This window comes from Prosopis cineraria, unplaced genomic scaffold, assembly GCF_029017545.1.
Source record: "Prosopis cineraria cultivar Desert tree isolate PC_DT_omini unplaced genomic scaffold, ASM2901754v1 PC9, whole genome shotgun sequence".
Lineage (NCBI taxonomy): Eukaryota > Viridiplantae > Streptophyta > Magnoliopsida > Fabales > Fabaceae > Prosopis > Prosopis cineraria.
The window spans coordinates 20,480,380-20,504,419 of NW_026555340.1; the positions used below are offsets into that span (position 1 = coordinate 20,480,380).

At 30.4% G+C, this 24,040-nt stretch overlaps 2 protein-coding genes across 3 annotated transcripts; one reads left to right on the forward strand and one right to left on the reverse strand.

Moving 5' to 3' along the window:
* Positions 1-1,091: 1,091 nt before the first annotated feature.
* Positions 1,092-1,610, reverse strand: LOC129319646 (glycine-rich protein DOT1-like). Its single transcript, XM_054964738.1, has 2 exons — positions 1,304-1,610; positions 1,092-1,174 (listed from the first exon to the last, which is right to left on the reverse strand). The coding sequence occupies exons 1-2, from the start codon at positions 1,608-1,610 to the stop codon at positions 1,092-1,094; spliced, it is 390 nt and encodes a 129-aa protein (XP_054820713.1).
* A 13,664-nt stretch (positions 1,611-15,274) lies between these two features.
* On the forward strand, positions 15,275-23,281 carry LOC129320521 (cell division control protein 48 homolog C-like). 2 transcript variants are annotated; one of them, XM_054966016.1, is made up of 11 exons: positions 15,275-15,408; positions 16,559-17,460; positions 18,990-19,594; positions 19,950-20,102; positions 20,455-20,571; positions 20,692-20,796; positions 21,389-21,454; positions 21,565-21,629; positions 21,931-22,132; positions 22,513-22,644; positions 22,770-23,281. In XM_054966016.1, the coding sequence occupies exons 2-11, from the start codon at positions 16,818-16,820 to the stop codon at positions 22,815-22,817; spliced, it is 2,136 nt and encodes a 711-aa protein (XP_054821991.1). In that variant the 5' UTR covers positions 15,275-15,408; positions 16,559-16,817; the 3' UTR covers positions 22,818-23,281. The 2 variants fall into 2 exon arrangements, with proteins under 2 accessions (XP_054821991.1, XP_054821990.1); XM_054966015.1 differs by having other exon boundaries at positions 15,284-15,408; positions 16,445-17,460.
* Positions 23,282-24,040: the final 759 nt, after the last annotated feature.

A 24,040-nucleotide genomic window follows, 5' to 3' on the forward strand; every position in this document is an offset into this window, starting at 1 on the left:
GACTTAAAAGGCCATCCTAGCTCGAGTTCATTTTTTCAAAGCCTATCAAGGCCTGACTTAAGAACCTGATTTTCTTAAAAGATGTTTTTTTTTAAACTCAAACCCTTATAAAAATGAGTTTAAATGGACGGCATTCCAGGTCCAACCTTTATTCTTGACTCTACTTATAGGTTGAGTTTTTTTTTCTTTGGTCCTTTTCATAACACATCATACAAAATATTTACTACATTTTCCCCATATAAAATATTGTTATTCAATGTTGATTTATGTTTATGAAACTTAGGTTTCTAGCTTCTCACTTGATGAGTTAAATTTTATATAAAATTAATGAATGTTATGCCTTCCCTTAATTCTAGTAAAAATAATAAAAGTGACAATAATATACTATAAAAATAAATTAAAGTTAATATACTTTGTAAAAGCGAGCGCCTCGTTGCGTTGGCATCCATGTTGTCGAGAAACTGAACCTTCCCTGGTTTCCATCCCCATTCATTTTCTCCCATTTTCAATCGTCTTTTACAATCAGGCCAAACTTGCCTCTCTTGTTTTTCTTTTCAACCCATGTGTGATGAGGCTTTTAGTTTAATGTTTATAAGTAAAAACGAAGGTGAGAAATAAGGTGGGACATTGTAAGGAAAATTATTAAAACGCAAACATTGTTAATTATGACAAAGGTAAGAGAAAAATGAGAGCAAAGATAATAGATCCTCTCATTTCTAAATATCATACTCCTTTCGTTTAAAAATATAAGATATTTTTAAGTGAACCTCATTCTCAATAAAATAATTACTTACTTTTCAGCTAACTCTATCTTTTCATATTTATTTTTATTAATTACCCTACAATAAATATAAAGTAATTATCAATTGGGACACTCACTACTACAAAATGTGAAATTTAAGGGGTACTTTCTACATCGGTTGGAGAGCAAACGCTGTAGAAAGTTAAGGCGGTAGCATTTTTCTAATAATGGCAACGCATATTATAGTTTTTACAACGGGTGAAAAGCGAACCGCTGTAAAAAAAGGATTTCTACAGCGGGTGACTAAACGCCCACTGTAGGAAGTCAAGCTTTCTACACCGGGTGATACTCACCCGTTATAGAAACTCGACTTTCTACAGCGGGTGACCAAGAACCCACTGTAGAAACTTTCTACAGCAGGTTCTTGGTCACCTGTTGTAGAAAGTAATTTAAATTTCCCTTTTTCTCTCCCTTCATTTTCTCTTCTTCTTTCTCTTTTTCTTCCCACTCTCCTTCTTTGCCTCCCACTCTCTTTTTGATTTCTCTTTTTGATCTCGCTACCTCCCCCCTGCCTCCTCGGAATCCGCTCACGCCCTCGCCCCCTGTCCCTCCTCTTCCTTTTTCGAGCCCCCTCCCTTTTTATCTTTCCCCCATCTCGCACTGCCTCAGCCCCTTGTTGTCCCCCCCCGCCCTTCGCCCCCGCCCCCTGCCCCATCCCCCATCCCCTTGGCCCCCTCCCCTTCCCCTTGCCCCCCCCACCTCCGCACCCCCCTGCCTTCCCTATCCCGCCCTTCCCCCTCCCCTTCCCCTTCCTCGCGCCCCCTCCACCTCCCCCTGCGACTCCACCCCTTCCCCTTTTTGCCACCATTTCCTTCGCATTCCCTCCTCCTGCCTCTTCCTCCTCCTCCTCCCGTGGCTTGCTCCTCCTCTTGTTGTTGTCGCCACTCTTAATTAAGTAGGTATGGCTCTTAATTTTTATAAAGATAATTTTTTATTTGATTGTATTTTTTATTAATTTTTTAATTTATGAGGCTGATATGTGTGTGTGTATATATGATGATAATGATATTGATTATTGTTGAGATTGCTGTTAATGGCTTCATAAAGCCTTAAGTTGTTGCATGTGATCATTAATTTAGTTTAAAATTATCAATTTTCTTTATGAAAATCTTTTAAAAGTCTTGGGAGGTCCAATTTTTAGGGGAGGTTCTGTAGAAATTTTTTAAAATTTATTCTTTTCCCTAAATTATTTAAATTTAATTGTTATTAATATTGATTGTTATTGGAAGTACTGTTAATGGCTTCATAAAGCCTTAGATTGTTGCATGTGATCATTAATTTGATTTAAAATTATCAATTTTTTCTATTAAAATCTTCTAAAAGAAGACGATAGACTTGTACGTATATTTGTGCAAAAATATTAATATAATTTTCATTAGATATTTTAGTTACTAACTTTGTGATCTCGAACATAGAGCAATAAAAACATATTAAAATGTGATCTTGCAAAAACACGAACATGAGCTCAAGGATCCTACATGGATCGAGCCAAAAGTAATGCTATACTTTATGAATATATTCAATTACTAAGATTTTTTATTGATTTCTTATTATTTATTCTTATACAGAGCTGTAGACAGCCAATGAAGACGAATTTGTGTGGCCTATATGTGATGAGACATATGCTCAACATTATCACATTGGGTATGACTGAATTTACAAAAGAGGTATATATATTTTTAAGAGTTTTATTTTGTTATGTTATTTGAGAGCACATAATAAGTCTCTTTTACAAATTAAATTTTAGATGTTTGACAATTCGGATCCATTCCCCTAAGCTAAAATTGAAGATATTTGCATACGTTAGGTAACTTATTTTGGGGGAAAATTTGTGAGTTTTGTAGAAAGTTTCATACAATTTAAAAGTTTATTAGTTGTAGATAACTTTTGAAAATATTTGTTAACACAATGTTTTGGATAGCTCAATATATAATTTTTAGATAGTTTATAGATAATTTTAGTTTTAGATAGTTGTTAATTTAATTTTATATTAAAAATTATAAATAAATTGTGCTGTCTGATGTGGCTGTGGTAATTTTTTTATACAGAGTAGGAAAAATTTTAAAATATGAACATTTATTTAAAAAAATGCACGTTTTATAGCAGTTATTACTATAACCGGTATAGAATAGTAATTTTTACACCAGTTATGATAATAATTGGTGTAAAATAACAAACTTTCTACACCGGTTGAAAGTGAAACCGGTGTAAAAAGTAAACGGTGTAGAAAGTTGACTTTCGAACTTTCTACACCGGTTGCACTTCCGACCGGTGTAGAAAGTACTTCAGTTTTTAATTTTTCAATCGTTGATTCATTTTCTACATCGATTATGGTTGGTTGATGTAGAATATGTATTTTTTACAGCGGTCCTATAAATAATGTAGAAAATCTAACTTTCTACATCCCCTGTAATAATATCGCCTATTTAACCATTATAAAAAGTTATTTTTAACCGCTATAAAAAATTATTTTTGTAATAGTGACTTTTGAAAAAAAAGGCAATGATTACACCTCAAAAGATTAAAAATACCTTATATTGTTGAACATCTAACTCCTCAAAAAACACCTTATATTTTTGAATGGAAGAAGTATGTACTTTTATTGGCATTGCCTTTTTTTTACATTACATGATACAGTATTTTTTTTTGTCCTAGTTATAAGATAAAATTTTAAAGCCATGTTTGATCTAAAATATAAAATAAAAATGCACTGGTTAATTTTTTAATATTATCACTCCTTAATTGCATCAAGTTGTAATTTATAGGTATACCTTGTCACTTTTTAATGGTAACAAAATTAGGAAGTCAAATAATATTTTTTATAAATTTAAGAATGTTAACTATCATTTCTTAACTCTAATATTGTTATAAATTTTTTTTATGCTTTAAAAGATCTTTTTCAAAAATATCCATATTTAATGTACTTTTCCCAAAACTCAAGTTCTTTTTTCAAAAATACTCCAATTTAACAAGGGGCAGATTTGGAGAGAACAAAAAACAAAATTTCAGATATAAACATGCTCCTTGGTCTGCATCATTTTGGCAACTAATCCATTGGATTCTAATCATAATTATAAGTTAATTTCAACATATTTTTTTAAATCAAGAAAAAAATTTGAAATGAATTAAATATATCTAATAATTTGATAAGTTTTTAAATTTGTTCTTATCAAAAAAATATATATATATATATATATATTAATAATGTACTTTCTTTAACTAACATTTAATGGAGGCAAAATGAGAAATTTGTGATAAAAAATTGAAAGGATGATGTAACTTTTAATTTCTCAAGTTTGTTTCAATTATCAATTCAGTTCCTTCATTTTAATTTTTATTAATTTAGTCTTTTAAGTTTACTTCGATTATTAATTTTGTTCTCATTGTTTAAAAAAGAGATCACACTATTAAAATTTACTAACTTGAATAATAGAATATTGATAATAGCCATACAAATTAATGAAAAGAGTATAATTATTTAGGTAGAAAAATAGGCAATGAAATTTTAAAAAAATAAAAAAATACATTATAAGGGATTATATTGATAAAAATTAAACTTATTTATGAATTAATTTTTTCTCATTTAAATAAATATACATGCCAAAATCATCAACATAATATACATACTAGATTATTTTGACTGTTAAATTGTATTTTAATATTTAAAAGACTTACATGATAATTTTAAGAATATAAGATATCAAATTGATAATGATTAAAATTAAGAGATTAAATCAATAACTGAAAAAAATTTGAGAAATTAAAATTTTCATTATTCCAAAAATTTAATGATGAGACTTATAAAAAAAATAAAAAATCTTCTCTCTCTTTAAAATAAATAAGATTAGAAGGGATATGCATTACTTGTACATTGACATTTAAAAATGATGGGAGTAATAAATATACATATATTTTTTATTTTTAATATTTATAATGAAATTTTCTTTAAAATGACTTTACAATATAATTTTTTTAAAAGTATGTAAAATAATTAAAAGTGTGAGAAAGTATACAACTGCAAACTACTATAGTTTCTAGAGCATGGCATGAACAAATAAAATTATACAAAAGTGAAAATAAGAATAGTCATCTATCAATATATTAATTTAACGTGTGTTGCTCTGTCCTAACCTATGCAGAAAAGCAATGGGCCCCATCCCCATCTATAGTACGGATAAAGAGAAACTGACCCTGCCCGGCATTCCGTCCAGTTTCATTTTTCTCTTATTCTCCACGTCCTTTCCTTGTCAGGCCAAACATACCACTCTTGGCATTCTTTTCAAACAAAGTTTATGACTTGATTTAAATTTAAATTTACATATAGAAAGGGAGGGAAATACGAGAAGCGTCCGTGGACACTGACGGCAAAATGATTGACGTTGTTTTAATCAGAGTATATTTTATTACTCCCTTATTTAAAAATATAAAATATTTTTAAAAAATTTATAAATATAATCAAAAAAATAAAAATATTTATAAATATAAATATAAAGAGTTAAAATAAAGAAAATAAAAAATTAATTTTTTAATTGGGCTACATCTTTATCCCAATTGAGTAATTTAGAAATACATAATAAAATTAAATAAAATCATTCTATAATCCTCAATCATAAAAAATAATCATAAAGAAAATTAAAGAGTAGAAAATAAATAATTATAATTTGTGAAACTTTTTAATGATTTCGCTTTCAGTCTTTAGAATGTTTCTGCGAGCTCCAAATATTTCAAGAGAGAATTTTTGGGATACTCAGATAAGTGATTCGATGCCTTTTCTCTGGATGTAGGAGTATTTATAGTTAAAGTGGAGACTCCTTCTTTTATTCCTTGTCGACGTGAGACTTTAATATATATATATATATATATATATTTCTCTTTTTCTTCTTTCCTTTTATTTGATTTATTATTTTTCTCTGCAAAATATAAAGATAAAAAGATATGAATGGATTTTGTATTAAAATTCCTTTTTATCTTATAACTAAGTAATGAGGAAAAAATATATAAATATAAATTAAATAGATATAAAATATTAATAAATATAATCAAATTCAAACTAAAATCTATACATATTTAATTATAAAATATGCACTTACCGAATTCCTCCACACTTAGCTTGTTGCTTGTCCTCAAGCAAATACTTCTGCGTTTAGCCTTATTCCTTAAATAAGTATATTAAATATAAGAACTTTACTCGAAGTACTAGTAAAATTTAACTGTATAACCAATCTACAGAGCTTCAATGTGAGAGAGAAAGCTAATAATTATACTAGTACTATCATAGGGAGTGAATTAAATTCTAATTAAGCACTTATCTGTAAAATAAATTTGTCTATACCCTTAGACCTTACCTGTTTCTTTTTCTGAGTTAGTGCAATGAGGTCACCATCCTTAACTATTCATAAATTGCCTTTCTTCTTAAATACTCTTTTGGTCCTTTTGACACGAAACCTCATATTAGTGATGTAAGAGCCCGTTACTCAGATTTTAGGAGCTTTATTGGCACACTCTTGATACTTACTAAGTTGTTAAGGCCAATATTAGTGATGAAGGTCCTCGATTACTGGGCCCAGTTGGCATCAGCGGAGTGGGTACTCAGCAATTTTTTTTCTCTCTGTTTTTTTTGATAGAATCATTTTCCTTTTTAACTATTTTACAAGGTGTTAGCTTTTTAGGTATAGACATAAATAATTAAGACATGTAATTCATGCATTAAGTATATTATTGATAAACTCCTATAGGGTATTGACAGTTTTAAATTCTTTCTCAAACACATAGTTGCCCTCAATAGTTATATAGTTAAATAAAATAGTACAAAAGAGCAAAAAGTTTTAAAAAAATTCAAAAATTTTTAAAATTAAGGCCAATTATAGCATGTAAAGTAGTAAGGAAATTATAACAGCATAAGTAATAGAAAATTATCATGATATTTCCTTCTCCATACTTAAATTTCACATTGACCTCAATGTTTGCAGAAAAGAAAAAAGATAAAGGAACTGAAACTCTCCTGATTTAATTTGTTTTGATGTGACTTTGATAATATTTAAGAAGCTCCCTTTTAAGCATTGTAATCCTACAATTCATCTTAGAGGAGGTCTTAGTGATCAAATAAAATTTTATGGGGATAACAAACGGTAAAAAGAAATTAAAACAAATTAAAATAACAAAGAAAATGAAATAAAAACAAAATTAGGTTACCTTCCAACAAGCGCTACATTTAATATCTATAGCTAGACATTGCTGTAAAAATTAAGAGATATATGGTAGAAATTCTTGTCCTCTTAAAGTAAAAGACACCTTATCCCAACTAATATTCATTTTCCCTTTGGAGAGGGTTCTTGTTAATAAGCAAGGAACTTTCCAATTTGATTTCAATATATGAGTGCTAGGGCTTTTGTGAGGACTAGTGAGTAGATCTTTAGGTTGCCTTTGTAGCTCCCTCCCTTCTCCGTTGCTAATTTCCTCCTCTTTATTTTCTAAAGTATGTAAGGGAGGGTCTTTTGGGTGTTTCTCCTCTTCCTGTGTCACCTGTATGCTGCATAAAGATTTTTCAAGAATAAGAAGGTTAGTAGCTTTAGTAAATTTAAATATCTCTTTTTTCTCATCTACTTTGAATATTAATTCTCCTTTAGGCACATTAATTAAGGCATCTCTAATGGCTAAAAATGATCTTCCTAATATAAGTGAGACATTCAAATTATTTTCAATGTTTAAAATAATAAAATCTGCAAGAATATAAACTTTATCGACTTTAACTATGACATACTCAACTACACCATATGGATATCTGAGTGATCTATCTGCGAGTTGAAGAGTCACATTGATCAACTAAATATCTATTACCCCAAGTTTCTTGCATAGAGAATAAGGCATTAAGTTAACACTGGCACCCAAATCACACAAACATTTTTTAATAATATTACAATCAATATCACAAAGAATAGTGAAACTTCTTGGATTTGTCAATTTGGGTGCCATTGTTATTAGTCTTTTGAGATGTAATCATTATTTTTTTTTCAAAAGTGCTCTTATTGATAATGACTTTATATTTATTGTAGAGTATTTAATAGGGGTAAATATGAAAAGATAGGGTTAGTTAAAAAGTAGGTAACTACTTTATTGGTGGGTGAAATTTAATTAAAAATGCCTTATATTTTTTAATGGAAGGAGTATATATACACATGTATATTATGTTCTTGCTATTATTAACAATTACTCCCTCCATTAAAAAATATAAGATAATATTTTTTGATGAGTTGGATGTTAAAAAATGTAAGACATTTTTAATCTTTTGAGGTGTAATCATTGTTTTTTTTTTCAGAAGTACCCATATTAATAATGACTTTATATTTATTATAGGATGTTTAACAGGTATAACTATGAAAAGACAAGTTAGTTTAAAAGTAGATAACTACTTTATTAAAAAGTAAGATTCAATTAAAAATATTTTATATTTTTTAAATGGAGGGAGTACCTCATGACAAGAATGTTTTTAGCATCTTGAATGTGATCGTATATTTTAATACTTAAATTCAAGATTTTAGAATAAATTGATTTAATTTTTTTTTCATTAGTTAAACCAAACAGCCATAAATAAATATATTTTTTTATTATGCTTGATTGAATAAAGAAAACAAATATGAAAGAAGTTGACTAGTTCTGCAAGAACAGTTGTTTCCAATTTTCTTTAAAAATTGGATCTCATGGCCCTTTTGTTCCACCTGGAGAAAATGTGGACAGTAGGGCTGCATAAAAGACTGAACGAGACTGGACTTTAGCCTAACCTGAAGTCTAGTCCTTTTCATGAAAAGGACTGGGTTAGGTAACCCGTAGTCCGGTCTGGTCCTGTGAAAATACGAAGATTAACAAGACTGGACTTGGTCCATAGGACTAGGAGACTGGTCCTATTAGTCCAATACTCACTTGGCCTTTTTTTTTTCTTTTTTTTCTCTATGATGACCAATAATCTATTTCAACTTAACAAACTCAATTAAGATAATAAAAACACTTATAATCATAATAAATCCATAATAATTTCTAACACCAAGAAAATAATATTTTAATTACAGTCCAAACTTCAAATGATTTAAATACATAACTTCGATAAAAAATCAGAGGAAAGACCAAAAATAGACCAGAGGAAAAAAATTAGCAAGAACAGAAGTAACAAAAATTAACCCACAGACATGTTCCTTCAAAGTTCGAACAGATCAAGATCAGAGTGCAAGTGCAAGGCAGGAGCTAGGGCTTTGGCGCACTGAAGAAATTGAGAATAAGAGCAAAGTTGAGTGAGAGGCTGAGACGCTAAGTGCTGTTGAGTAACAGTGTTGAGGTTTTTTTTTCGATCAGAGTGCAAAGTGCAAGGTAGGATTAAGACTTTTTTTTAAGGCTTATTAATTAATAATTTATAAATTAATTTTAATTATATTAAAATAATTATATAGGACCAAACCAAACCACTTAGTCCAGATGCTTGGTCTCTAGTCTGGTCTTACCCGAAAAATCAGTCCAGTCTTTTTGGTCCTATAGGACTAGCATTTTACAGGACTGGACAGGACCGGATTTTCATGAGTCGGACCAGACCGAACGAGACCAGGAGACTTTTGCACAGCCCTAGTAGACAGTCTATATTTAATATTTTAATTTTAATTTTATATTTATTAAAATATAAAAATTTATAAAAATTTTAATAAATTGGCTCATTAATATGAAAAGTCTAAATTTAATATAAATAATTTAAATTTAATATTAAAAATTTTTATAAATTGACTATCAAAATATACTTTAAATAATATAAATTTAATATTATTTTTTTATAATTTTTATAAACCCTTATTTTAATAATAAAATATTAAAATAAAGATGATCACAAGATAAAAATTTTAATTTGAACCATGCATTTGAAAATTTAATTTATAAAAATTTTAAAAAAATTATTCAGATCATTTTTTAAATTTGGACTATTTATATTAGATAGCATATTTATTAAATAAAGTTTATAATTTTATAATGTGTAATTTAAATAAATATAAAATAAAAACATTTAATCTGAACTGTTTAAATTAAATTTGGATGGTTTATATTTCCTTTAAGTACAACGAAAGGGCGAAGGAGGGAGATTGTGGAGAAGAGAAGCTAAGTCCTTCATTTAATTATTTATATTATATTATTATCAACATAATTTATAAATCATACAAGAATAGAATTATAAGGGTAGTTTGTGTTGGGGGAAACATGATAAATATAGGATAAATCTTACGTTTGAAACAAAAATAAAACCTCTCAACTAACTCTTATATTTTGAATTTTAAGAAGTATTTTTTCCCCAAAATCTCTCCCTTTTGAGTTTTTGATGAGAAAAATAAAAAAAAAATGTATGAACCAGCTACATCCTCTCTTTTCACTCCTTTTTTTTTTTATTTCTTCTCACTATTTATATAGGAAAACAGTATTTTTCCTTTTGTTTTTCTCCCCTGTAGTTTTATCTTATCTTAACTTTTCTTTCCATTGAAAAGCTTGAGCTTAAGGTCATTTAAGTTTCTATTTGAAAAAATTTGGGCTAAGATATTGGAGAAATACTTAGGTAGATTAAGTGCATCATGTCATTTGTAATCTGTATAACAAAAAAATAATATTTAGATGATATTAAATATAAATTTATTCTGATATTAATGATGGTAGAGAAAAAAAGATAAGAAATTAAATATGTATTTTGTTGTAAAAATTAAATTAATTTAAAAAATGTTATACAAGATTTTATTTAAATTACTTGAAATATTTTAATTAGATAAATTATAAATGACGTGATGCACTTGATCTATCGGAGTATTTTTTAAGATATCATTAACCAATTAAAAGTGTTACCAATCAAAGCTTAGCTATAATCATAAAAAATTCATTTCTAAACAATTGGGCTTTTATGATTTACAAATGGTTTACATAAAACTTCTAACTATCCTTCTAGATCTTAAAACTAAGATACCACGGATGTTTTAAAATGAAATTTTAAATAATTTTAAGATAAATATTGAGCTTAACGGAAGAAGCTAGTTCCTTATAATATAATGAATTAAAATTTAAATTTTTACTAAAAGAGATACTTATATTTAGTGCTTGATCATACTTTAAATAAAATTGTCTTCAATAAAAAAAACACTTGTGCACAATAAAAAAAAGAAAAAATAAGCAATGTGAAGGGCGAAGGAGGTTGGGTTTCACTTACTTTTCTTGCATTATTGATATTTAGCACTGACCCTCACTTTAATTTAATGTTTAATCTAATCACACTCCATTATCTTTTCTCAAAACCCAATTAATAACAAATAACGACAAATCGCAGCTTGTAGTGACGAATCTTTTCCCTCAACTAATCCATCGTGTTCCTTCTGATTTTCCTCCTTCATTATTTTTATTATGTTTATTTTATAATAAATTAATCTTTCCTTCTTTAGAGACATCTATACCAATGACGTTGTTATAAAAGGTAATGATGATTGTTATAAAAAGTAATGATGATTGCCATAAAATAAGTAATAATGGAGTATAGAAAACCATGCACTACCTTATTATAAAATGACATTTGTTGGTACTTAGCCTCCTGTTTTGAAAACGGATCAACTTCGTTTTGTTAGATTAAGGGTTAGTTGTCTCTATACTATACATAAAAAATTATAAATGTTTTTAATTTAATTTTAGATTAATTATATCTTTTAATTTTAAAAAATTTTTTCGTTATCACCTTAACATTAGTAAATCTCAATATTTTTTAGTATTTTTATTAGATTAATGATTGTCATCTCTCAACTTCTATTTAAAAAGTTATTTTTGCCCAATAACTCAAATATTTTATAATAAAAAAATATAATGTAGGATTCATCAACGATCAACTAGTGAGAAAACGGTAGGGTGATGAAAAAAAATTTAAAATTGAAGGACAAATTTAACATAATTAAATTTAGAATTATTTGTGACTTTTTGTGTATAGTTTAGGAATAAAAAATGATCCTTAACCGTTTTTTTAGGCGTCAAGCTTTACCAATGTCCGCACTTGGATTGGGCCAAGATAACACAAGCCCATTATGAGCAAGGGCTTTTAGCCAACTACCCTAAAGGATATCATACTGTATACTGGGTTTTGGGTTCGATTGATTTCGTTGGATGCTTTAGATCAATAAAATAAACTGGGACAGTTAAAGATAAGTCTCGAGCAATGAAATTAATTATTAATAAATTATAAATTCTTTGAATTTGACTTGTTATCACTAGGTCCCTTAAATAATTTGTGTAAAAAATCATAAATATTGCAGGTGAATGGGTAACAAATTCTAAATTAAACTCCTAACAGTGGAATAGGGAAAAAAAATAATTTTATAAGTCATCATATGTCATTTATGAGTCAGATTCTAAAAATTTACCTGTTATTTTGAATGTTTTTAGTTTTTACGCACTCTTTTTAGGTATTTATCAGTAACAAGTCAAATTTAGGAGACTTACTGGTAATTAATTTTTTTACCGGAAGCTCAATTGTAATTTTCCTAAAGAAATTTTCAAATACTATATATGTTTACTGTACATTACAATAATTACATTGAATCTGAAGAATGTTTGATAATATTTATTACTTTATAGATAATATAATATAATTCGTTATATATATATTAGTATAATTATATGTTAATTTTTATAATAGCATATGCTTTATATTCTCTTCAATAAAAAGCAATTGAAATCTATATTATCCCGAATGTCGTACCTAAAAGCTCAAGAATAAGTCAGGGTTCAATAAGCTACAAAGCCCGATTAATCTCGAATTTCTAAAGTGCGTCAATCCATCAAGGACAAAATTATAAGTTAAAAAGTGTTTCTAGGTTAAAAGCATAATATCTTTAAAAACTTTAAAGAAATGTTCATAATTGAGGAACGAGCAAATTAAAGTTTAAAAGAGTCTAAGTTAAGATAAAAGAAATGAATAATGCCTAGGAGGATAATAAAGATATCTAATATTAATAATGGAGAATAACCAGTGAAGTTGTCAAATAAAACAGAGGTAAATTTATTTAATAATTTTATCTTTATGTTCCAAGTTTTTTAGGGAAGAGTTGCAGTTAGACCTTAAGAATTGTAATAGATTTAAAAAAGACTCAATAACATTGCAGCTAGATCATCTTGGTTATAGTTAGATCTTATGGCCATAGTAGACTTATAATAGAAAGTTAGTTAGCCACATAATTTATGATAGTTTTTAGGAAGGTGATAGTTTGGAATAAGTTTAGAATACAAAGACCTCTTAAGTTTGGTTAATTATTACAGAAAGAGCATCCTTGACTTTTTTTTTGTAATATCTCAACTACTATTAAAGCTAAGAAAGGAAAGATAATAAAAGTGAGTAAAGGTAATAGCCTATCTAAGATCAAATGATAATTATTAATATTCAAGGATAATTATATGTAATCAAATATAATGAGATTATGAGATAGTATCTAGAGTTAAAAATGAACAACAGTGAATATTAATCCTAAAATATCAACTGCAACCGGGTTTGGTCTCAAAGTGTAATTAAAAAATTACGTGAAATTTTTTCTATAATTAAAGAAAATTAGTACATAAAAAGAAGAAATATTTGGCTAATAATTTTTCAAGGAATTAATTATAGAAATTAATTCATTTTGGTCAAAAAATGTCAAAAATTCCCGCGCAACATTAAAAGTTTAATAAGAGGACACTTAAGCCCATTAAATTGTGCGAATGGCGTAGCTGTTGGGCAGAATTGGAGGTGCATCTAAATTAATTCACTTGGTCCAAGCATTAAAGGGGAATTTGAATTTCTTTGGTGCAGAACGAAAATGAAAATAATGAGAGGAGGATGAGAGAGAGAGAGAGTTTTTATCTTCAAGCATGCGAAAATGGTGACAAGAGAGAGAGAGAGAGAACCAAGTTAAATCTCTCACTAGACCATTTCAAATCCCAAAACACTCTTCACAAAGTTATTCCTCTCATCAAGTGCAACATTCTTATGGTTTGATTTTCAAGAAGATGAGTTTGGATTGGCAAAGATGAAGGAAGTGGTGAAGAAAGCAAGAACAAGCTTTTTTTTTTTTTGGTCAAAAGAAATTCATTTATCAAAACAAGTCAAGGCAAAAAGGCAAATCTCAACCAATATTAGTGTGGGAATTTAGAGCATTTAAGCGCAAAATGCTATTAAAAAGGGGTGGGGGAACAAGGGCCCAACCAAAGGGGCACACCTCCTTGTGCAACCTATTAGCAAGCTAGTGTGCCACTAGGTTAATAGATCTAGAAATCTAATGAAAAACAATAGCAAAAAGTTTAGACTTAAGCTCTAAAATATTAGAAAGTAAATAGCTAGATTTCTATTCAGGACCAAGATTATTGCCATTAAGTGCATCCACTGGCAACTTGCAGTCAAATTCAAATTCCACACAGTGAAAACTGTGATTCAGAGCCATTTGCATCCCTTTCCTCAAAGCTTTAGCTTCTAGCATCAAATGAGAGACAGCCTTATAGGAACTAAACATCCAATCTACAAGCTTTCCAAAGGAGTCTTGGAAGATAACACCAACCCTATATGAAAAGCAAGAACAAGTTAGTGCATGAAGAAGGATTACGAAATAACTTCATTTTAAGCTATGTTTTCCAATTTTTATTTGAGTATTCCTTAAGTTTTGAGGTTGCCCTGTTTTTTTAGAAGCAATAAGGTTTGTTATTTTGATAATTACATAGTAGGGAAGGGCTTACAAATACTTATAAAGATGTTACTTATTTATTGTTGATTGATACTATTATACAAAGTTATTGACAATGATATGTACTTCTTGAAGGCAAAATCAAAACAAACGGCATTGGATGAAAATCAAATAACCAGAATAATACTTAAAAAAAATTAAAAAAATTAATCTTTTAGTCCTCTAATTTTTAAGTCACTTATAACTCAGTTCCTCAACTATGATTTACTGTGATTCAATTACTCAATTATAACTCACCTATGACTCAGTTTCTCAATTTTTGTATCACTTATAAATTAGTTCCTTAACCTTTGTTAATTTTTTTTCATGTTAGCTTATATCTCACATTAATGAATAAGAAGAGGGTATTTTAAAATAATATATGAGCATTTTTTTATCCTTCTTATTTGATAAATTTTTTTAAAAAAATTAAAAAATAAGGACCGAGTTATAGGTAAATGAAAAGTTAAGAGACTGAGTTGCAGTGAGTCATAATTGAGGGACTGAGTTACAAGTGAGTTAAAAGTTGAAGGACTAAAAGATTAATTTTTTTAAAATAATTTAAAATAAATGATAAAGTATAAAATTTTAAAAATAGAAAATTTATCAACATAATTTTTTTATTAAAAAAAAATTACAAATGGGAATGCGAATTAAAGACTTTTCAATATTGAAAGGTTGAATATTTAATCAAAACCTTCGTTAAAACGCATGGATCCCTGCGTTTAATCGCATCAAATTACTTTTCAGTGGGCTCTGTTCCTCGCGCTCAGATCCTCTCTTCTGTTCTGCTTGATTTCGAAGCTTCATCTCCTCTCAAGCTAAGCTAACCCTAACCCTCCTTATCCTCCTATTCTTCCATGTCCAGTACAGGTGAGCTCTTCCTCCTTACTTCTTTTATTTGCTTGTCGCTTTCGGATGGTACCAGTACTTTTGGTGATCTTTTATAGTTTATCGGTGTTATTAGATAACTATAGATGATGAATTTATTCCGTTTTATTTGTCTTGTATGGATGGAGTTGATCCTGACTGGTTCTTACATTGTTATTTACTTTTCAGGAAAAGAAAACAATGATAATTTAAATAAGATATAGATGTGGTTGAATGAATCTATTCGTTTTATTATAATGGAATTCAGATGATTTTCTCGTTTTTAATTTATGAATCATGTTAAACTCTGGCCTAGTTAACTTCCGCAATTCTTTTTGAAAAATTCAGTTTAATGCAATTGAGTAATGTAGTTGAAGATTAAAAGAAGAATAAATATGGAAGTTAACGCATACTTCAAAAACATGTCTTCTCTGGCAATGAGGATAGGGTGTTCTTAGAGTTGAAAGTAAAGCTTTTCGTTGGATTGGGATGAGGGTTTTATCAGTATGATGTATGAACCCCTCACACTTTCAAATAACACTATACCATGAAGCATTTGGATCCTCTCACTGGAGAGGATCCCTTTTTCTGTCATTCAGCGATCTCCATACATGTTCTCAAGTGGCTAGGGGAGGGGCCTGAAAATTTCCTACTCAAAGTGCACCATTTTGACAATGGTACCTTTTTGTTAATTGGCGTTTGAGATTACCATCTTGCTTGAGTTATGTTAGATGGTCAAAATCCTTTTTTACCCTTTCTGGATGTTAGAATCAAATTCTCTTCCCACAAATATGGAATTGGTGACTACTCTAAGTTTGATATGTGATTGTAGTTGTTTTAGTGGATATGACGTTTGGATTTGAATATTAACTCACATTATATGGAATTAGGTTCTTGATATTTGTTATCTGAGAATTTTATCTATGTGTGTATATATATATAGTTGCCATCAATTCAATTATGGTCAAACCCATGAACTGTGGATCATTACCTCCACTGTTTGCAGTTAGTAATGATTTCTTTAAAATATTGGTTTTAGAGGTAGATTAGAGAAAAAAAATTAAGGAAGGGCAAGTAGGTGCTTCACAAAATCTATGAAGATGGGTAGGAATCATATAATTCTTCGCCGTCGTGTTGAGTCTTGCAAATCCAGGTACTCAACTATTGATGAAATCGTGAACCATCTTCGCTCAAATTACCCTGATTATCGGCGAACGAGGCAGCAAGTTTTGACTCGATCTGTTCAAGAAGCTTTGGAGTCATTTAAGCGTGGGAACAAGCAATCAAACAAAAGGCCTAGCACTTCCATTTTTAAGTATGATACATCAGAAGATGACAATGAAGAAGAGAGTCGGAGTGCATCTCAAAAGAGGCGTAAGAAAAATAATGAGAGTGAAGAAAAGTTGCAAAAAATGGAGACTTTACACCTTAGAAAGTTACGGAGGGATCAGGGTCATGCATCAATCTCTTCTTCTTCAACTTCTAGTCCATCATTGTCATCAGAGTCTAAAGAGAGTGATGGTGAAGATGGGGCTGTGTCCACATCAGAGGATGCGATTTATGGGGAGGAAGTGGAGCCATCTGTTGACTTGATGAAGACAATGCTGCGGACTTCATATTCAGAATCAAAGCAAGTAAAATCCAAGATGGAAGAGAAAAATGTAGAATTGGAGGTGGCCAATAATAGTAAGGCAACTAAAATTGATGTTATGAATGGGACTGGAGGTGGGATGGGATCAGATTTGGAATCCAAAAGGCAATCAAAGGGTTCAATTTCAAATGGCAATGGTGATTTTGAGGTTAAAGGGAAGGGTGGACCTAGATTCAAAGATTTGGGTGGGATGAAGAGGGTCCTGGAGGAATTGAAGATGGAAGTAATTGTGCCACTTTATCATCCGCAGTTACCAAGAAGGTTAGGTGTAAGGCCAATAGCTGGAATTTTGTTGCATGGACCACCTGGATGTGGTAAAACTACACTGGCTCATGCTATAGCTAATGAGACTGGTTTTCCATTCTATCAGATATCAGCCACAGAGGTAGTTTCTGGAGTTTCAGGTATGAATGTTACTCTTGCAATCTTTTTTATTGAAATTTTGTTTTTGTTCTGTGGTTATCCTGATATTTTCCCTGCTTGACTAGCTTATATCTATAATGTTACTTGTTAAGAGAAATATAGAAGTTTATATTGATTAGAGCTGTCTAAGATAGTTGATATTATAGTTGATATTAGGAGTAAAACGTGAAAAAAATGTAGTTTGGTGCTTTATAATTGCTAATAATGGATGGTACTGATTGGAATAAGCTGAGTCAGGTATGACATAAATTCTGTACTCCATTTTTTCCTCATTGGAGAATGAAAAAGACACTTTAAACTCCGGACTCTGTTAAGAACTAAAGAAAGCAAATAAATCTATTAAATAAATTAGAGCAAGAATCTCACTCTAAAAATATTTAATAGCCAAAGTAGGAGAATCTCCAGGAGAAATCGTATTTTATTTTCTCAATGTCTAGCTATGATAGAAGCTAGTCCATTTATAATGCAGAAATTACAGCAAAATAATAAATAAATAATAAGAAAATATCCCAACATATCTGAGATAATAACTGACTCAAACAGAAATTGACTCAACAAATTAAACATGATCAAAAGTTGATCCACTTATTTAGCCAACTACTGAAAATGAATTAATTAAATAAAAAGCAACTTAATTCTGCTCTAACTTCCTCCCCTTTCTTCTCTGATACGTCAATAGTGGATATTGACGTTGATGCAGCATGCTATCAGACTCCAATTTGCAACTTTGTATTAATTTGAGATTACTGGTGCAGCTGTGCAGTCTGTAGGGTTGATTTTAAGTAGTGATTGGGATCTTGGGAGCATGATTTAAGCTTGGTGTTATTTCAGTAATCCTGAATCCTTATATTGATATGGATATTTAGAATGAGTTATTATTTGTGGGATGTTAGATTTACACATCAGGTTGTTAAAGTTGTGGATTTTTAGGGCTTATTTGATTCCTGGTTTAAAAATAATTCCTAAGAGCGAAGCTTTTTGGATAGCTATTTTCTATTTACTTGTTCTCAAAACTTGTTATTATTTTTTGTTTTTAAAAGCATAAAAAACAAGTATAATTTGCAGCATGTTTTCATCACCAAGAAAAAAAAAGTCTATTTGGTAATATTAATTTGAAAAGTTTTAGAGGTGAGAAGACAAAAAACTTGGTTGGTAAAATTTGTTGTGAGAACATGCTTTGAAAAAACAAAGAAAGAAAGAAAACTCATCTGATTGTATTTCAACATCTTTTTTATGAATTTCTTGAATCAAATGGAATGGCTCAGATATATGTTCTTTGTAAAAAAAAAAAAATATATATTTTGAAAAAGACTTAGTCAATCATATCACAAACTTTTTGTAAATAATGTTTGAAAATAAACACAATAATATTTAGGATGAGTATAATTACAACTTAATTAATAAAGTTATATTATCATAAAGAATTAAATTGATTTAACTAGTTGTTATGTTCATTAGACCCAATTTCTTTGATTCTTTTAACTAATCATTTGACATATAAATTCTTTAGGAGCATCGGAAGAAAATATTAGAGAGCTTTTCTCTAAAGCCTATAAGACTGCTCCATCAATTGTCTTTATTGACGAGATTGATGCAATTGCTTCAAAAAGAGAGAATTTACAGCGTGAGATGGAGAAACGTATTGTGACACAATTAATGACTTCGATGGATCAAACAAACAGGCTTCTTCAACCAGCTGATAGTTCAGAAAGTTCTGATGCTCATCCTGGCTATATTCTTGTTATTGGAGCTACAAATAGGCCTGATGCTGTTGACCCTGCCCTGAGAAGGCCTGGGCGGTTTGATCGTGAAATTGTCCTTGGTGTTCCCAATGAATGTGGGAGGGAGGAGATCTTGTCTGTGCTTACTCACAATCTAAAACTAGAGGGCTCCTTTGATCTTAGGAAAATAGCCAGGTCTACACCAGGTTTTGTTGGAGCAGATTTGGCAGCTCTGGTTAACAAGGCAGGTAACCTTGCAATGAGAAGAATTATTGTTGAGAGGAAATGTGAGTTATCCCAAGATCTTTTAGATGAGCATTCTGAAGAATGGTGGAGGGAACCTTGGTTACCTGAAGAAATGGATAAGCTTGTCATCAAAATGTCTGATTTTGAGGTGTGTTAGATTTATGTCCTTATATTCTTATTTGTCACTTTTCTAAATGCCTCAAAGGATTTTAGGCCTCTATATTTATGCCCCATATTGTCAAATCTATCATTAACACCAAACTGTTATAGTCAGGATTTTTGCACTATGGCGAGGTACTTGTACGTTCCCATTTATTTGTGGTTGTGAATAATTGAATATTATTTCAGTGGTTTGATAATTTTGTCTGGGAATTTCCTTACCAATATGATTTTTTTTCCAATTTCAATGAATTAACCAGTGATGTTTAGAAAGATTTTCCTTTATGATATATCTGTAAAGAAAGAATGTGGAAACCATTATATTCGTCTGGGTATTTTTGCAGGAAGCAGTCAAATTGGTACAACCTTCATCAAGAAGAGAAGGATTTTCTTCCATTCCTAATGTAAAATGGGAAGATATTGGGGGGCTTGATCTTCTAAGACAAGAGTTTGAACGTTATATAGTTAGACGCGTAAAATATCCAGAGGATTATGAGGTAGTTATTAACTGAAACTATTTTATTACGTTGTGGTATTGATTAAGTTAAAGTAGATATGTGAATTAAGCAGCTTTGAATAGGGAAAAATCATTAGATCTGATGAACTTGATGTGCCTTTACCTCCTTTAGGATGATATGTTTTATCGGTCTTTTCCACCCTAAGATTTTGGGACAACTAGTTAGTTGTATGGGCTTCCATAACTAAGTATATTGTGTTTATAAAACCCTGATTATATCACTGCTCAATGATATACTATTGTCTTTCATTTTCTCTTTCAAAATTCCACTGAATTCATTTTAGGCTGCACATTTCACAGGATGGTTAATTTCCTGTAATCATATTTTTCAGGAATTTGGGGTGAATCTTGAGACAGGATTTTTGCTTTATGGACCACCAGGTTGTGGTAAAACACTGATAGCCAAAGCTGTTGCCAATGAAGCAGGAGCTAATTTTATTCATATTAAGGTGTGTCCAACTACAGTACCACTATCTCTTCAGTTCAGGTTTAGTACTTGAGTTTTATGGAATTCTCCGCCGTCTGAAATAATGTATCTTAATGAATTGTCTTAAACACTTCTGTGACAGGGCCCCGAACTTTTAAATAAATACGTTGGAGAAAGTGAACTAGCAGTACGGACATTGTTTAGTCGTGCAAGGACATGTTCACCGTGCATTCTTTTCTTTGATGAGGTTTGTGATCTCACCTTTGTGTAGCGTTTATCATGAACCCAGTTTCTGTCCTTCTGAGTGGAGCCATAGAGAAACAATTCAACTCTGAATGGTCTGGATTTTAAATTTTTTACTTTAAATCATTAATTTTGAAGTTAGCTGTCCGAAGTATTTTTTTTCCGTTCTGCATTTGCTTCTTTTAAAATTAAAAAAATAAATTATTATTATTTTTTTAAAGATCTGGTTCAGATCAGGAAAAGCGCACTGGAGAAGACCTCCACGTTTACTACCAACCGTTCATATGGCCAAGATGTTTGCACGGACTTTTCTTTTTAGTTTGAAGAATTACACTGTACTCTACAATTGCAAACCTTTTATTGTCTTCTCTCTCTAGATCTTTGTATTTGTGTTTGTCAAATATATTATATACCCTACTCAGCAAGACAAAAACGCGGAAGGCTCATGTATTTATCCTTTGTTAGTTTTCTTGGCCTGCAAAGAGAATATATGGTATGTTTAGTTGTTTACTAATTAAACTGAATTTGTTTTAGAAAAGTAAAGCTTTCAGTTTATCTGCAATTTGTAAGGCTCATATGTTTCAAATCATCTTTAGGTGGATGCTTTGACAACCAATCGGGGTAAAGAAGGTGGATGGGTTGTTGAACGACTATTGAACCAGGTCAAAAAATTTCTTCAATCTTTGGAAGAAATAATTTAATGCTACCAATATATAAGAGAAAATCTTAATTTCAGCCTGGACAAAAAATTGACAATTATTTACAATTGCAGTTACTTATTGAATTAGACGGTGCAGAGCAAAGGCAAGGTGTTTTTGTTATTGGTGCTACAAACAGGTAGCTTGTCCAACATATCTATTTAGTTATGTTAATATATTCACGTCACATTTCATTTAAACTCGCTTGGATGATTGAACGAAAAGGAATTGGGCAATGAAAGCACAAAGAACAAGATTACTTTTTTAATGTAATGTTTTCATGTTCTGTTTTTCATCATTTTATTTGCTAGCGTCCCTCTTTTTTTTATTATTTTTCTGGTGAAAATACAAATTATGTTCTTTTACATCCTCATTTCTTGTCTATCTCTATACAAAACAATTCTATGCACCAAATAAGTGCTTAAGCTTCCCTTGTGCAGGCCTGAGGTGATGGACCGTGCTCTCCTTCGGCCTGGTCGGCTTGGCAAACTCCTCTACGTTCCTCTTCCAAGCGCAGATGAGCGAGGTTTGATCTTAAAAGCTCTTGCAAGAAAGAAGCCAATTGATGACACTGTGGATTTGTGTGCCATTGGAAGAATGCAAGCTTGTGAAAGCCTCAGTGGCGCCGATCTCGCTGCATTGGTATGTCTGCAATTTTATGTTCATGCACTCCCTTCACTCTTTATTACAAGGGATATTCTGGAAGGCTTTTTTTTTGGGGGGGGGGGGGTCCATGATATCAAGGGTAATGTAATATTCTCTTTTGGTTGGACATTTTTATCCCTAATCCTATTAATGGGTTTTCTTGGTAAATATAAAAAGAAGTGGATGTAACTGTCTTTTCAAGAGGGAAAAAACTGGAATGTTTTTTTTTTTTTTTATTTTAAGAATGCAACATTATTTTCTTAATCTATGAAAATGTTGGAAATAAGGACCAGAAGAGTATGTGTACGCGCACACGCTCAGTTTGAAAAAATGTGGGAAATATTCTGGGGAGTTTGCTGACTTTGATGAACATGCAGATGAATGAAGCAGCAGTGGCTGCTGCTGAAGAGAAATGGACATCAACAGAGAGCACTTCCAATGCGTCGACCATCAAGTTCAGCCATTTCGAGATGGCGCTGAGAAAAATCTCTCCATCAGTTTCAGAAATGGTCGGATGAATTCTCATCAATTGAATTAATTTCTTCTGTTTTTTTTCCCCCAAGAATCAGTTGAATTTTGATACCATGATTTGTGTTTGGATACTGATTTTTTTTTTTTTGGGGTGTTTGAACAGCAAAAAAAGTACTATCAACGATTGTCAGAGACTTTCAAAGCTGCATGAGAAAAATGACGATGGCCGTTGGGAGAATGTGGAGGCATTATTTTTCAGGAAAAGAAAAGAAATCTTCATTTTTATTTTTTATTTTTTTTACCAACTGTCCTGTGGAAAGACATCTTCATGTTTTTCTTTTTCTAATTTTTATCAAACGGCCGCCTTTTTTTTTCTGGTAGGAATCAAACGGCCCCTTATATTAGAGGTTGCAATACAAGATTTTTTGGGCCAAAGTGGTAATACGGGGTTGGGAATTTTCTAACCCAACCCGCCATTTTTTTTTTGGTTGGTCCGTCTAGCCTAATACATATTCCTGGCTTTACCTTGGATATATTTTTCTTCATGAGTTACGGCTAGGATTTGAATTTTGGTCAGTTTATTTATCTATCCATCTCTATTTGTTCATATCGTTAGGATTGACGGATCTGAGTTTACAAGTTACTGTAATGTAATGGGAGAAATTCTTGGATTAATTCAGTGCACCGGGTCATTTATTGTTTATTCAATAAAAATATAACATTTGAATGACATTAAATATAAATTAATTTTAACATTAATGATAATAAATAGTGATAATATAATTAAATAGGATATCTATTATAAAAATAAAATTAAAAATAATGGTGTATAAGATTTTATTCAATTAAATTGTTACAATTTTATTAAACGGGTTGTGAATGGCATGATGTACTGGGTTGTCTTACAATATAACGACTTAAAGCATTCTTCACTTTTTATCAAACCTTTATCCTTGTTTAGTTATTATATATATATATATATATATATATAATATATATATAAAATTATAAAATACTGCCAATAATGACCAAATGACACGACTCTTAATTTTCCAGTTCGGAAAAACAACCCCTCGATTCTCCAAGTAGATTAAGCCCATATGATCGTACATGAAGTGGATTGAGCCAATTTATCATAAGCCCATTCAAGCTTGGTCTAACTCACACTAAGAAATGCCATTTTTGGCTTTAGAACCCTCCCTAAAAAAAAAAAAAGCTAAGGCATAAAAATGTTCAGAATTTTTTTTTTTGGTCACGAGCTTTTAGTATACCTCAAGATAAGAGAATGTTGGTCTTTTTTATAAAATTAGTGGGTATTCATGCATCATTATTTACTTAAAAATACTAAGTTTTTAGAGAAAAAGCTTATGACTACTTTTACATCTTAAAAAAAAAAATTGGGCGTTGTGTAATTAGAAATGTTTATTACTCTGC

Excerpts from the sequence above, each read along its gene's own strand:
- LOC129319646 (XM_054964738.1), bottom strand. The coding sequence starts at position 1,610 with ATGGTGGCAAAAAGGGGAAGGGGTGGAGTCGCAGGGGGAGGTGGAGGG. Across the intron at positions 1,175-1,303 it reads TCCGAGGAGGCAGGGGGGAG|GTGACCAAGAACCTGCTGTA; the intron begins GTAGCGAGATCA and ends TTTCTACAACAG.
- LOC129320521 (XM_054966015.1), top strand. The coding sequence starts at position 16,500 with ATGAAGATGGGTAGGAATCATATAATTCTTCGCCGTCGTGTTGAGTCT. Across the intron at positions 20,103-20,454 it reads AATATCCAGAGGATTATGAG|GAATTTGGGGTGAATCTTGA; the intron begins GTAGTTATTAAC and ends CATATTTTTCAG. Across the intron at positions 22,133-22,512 it reads GCGCCGATCTCGCTGCATTG|ATGAATGAAGCAGCAGTGGC; the intron begins GTATGTCTGCAA and ends ATGAACATGCAG.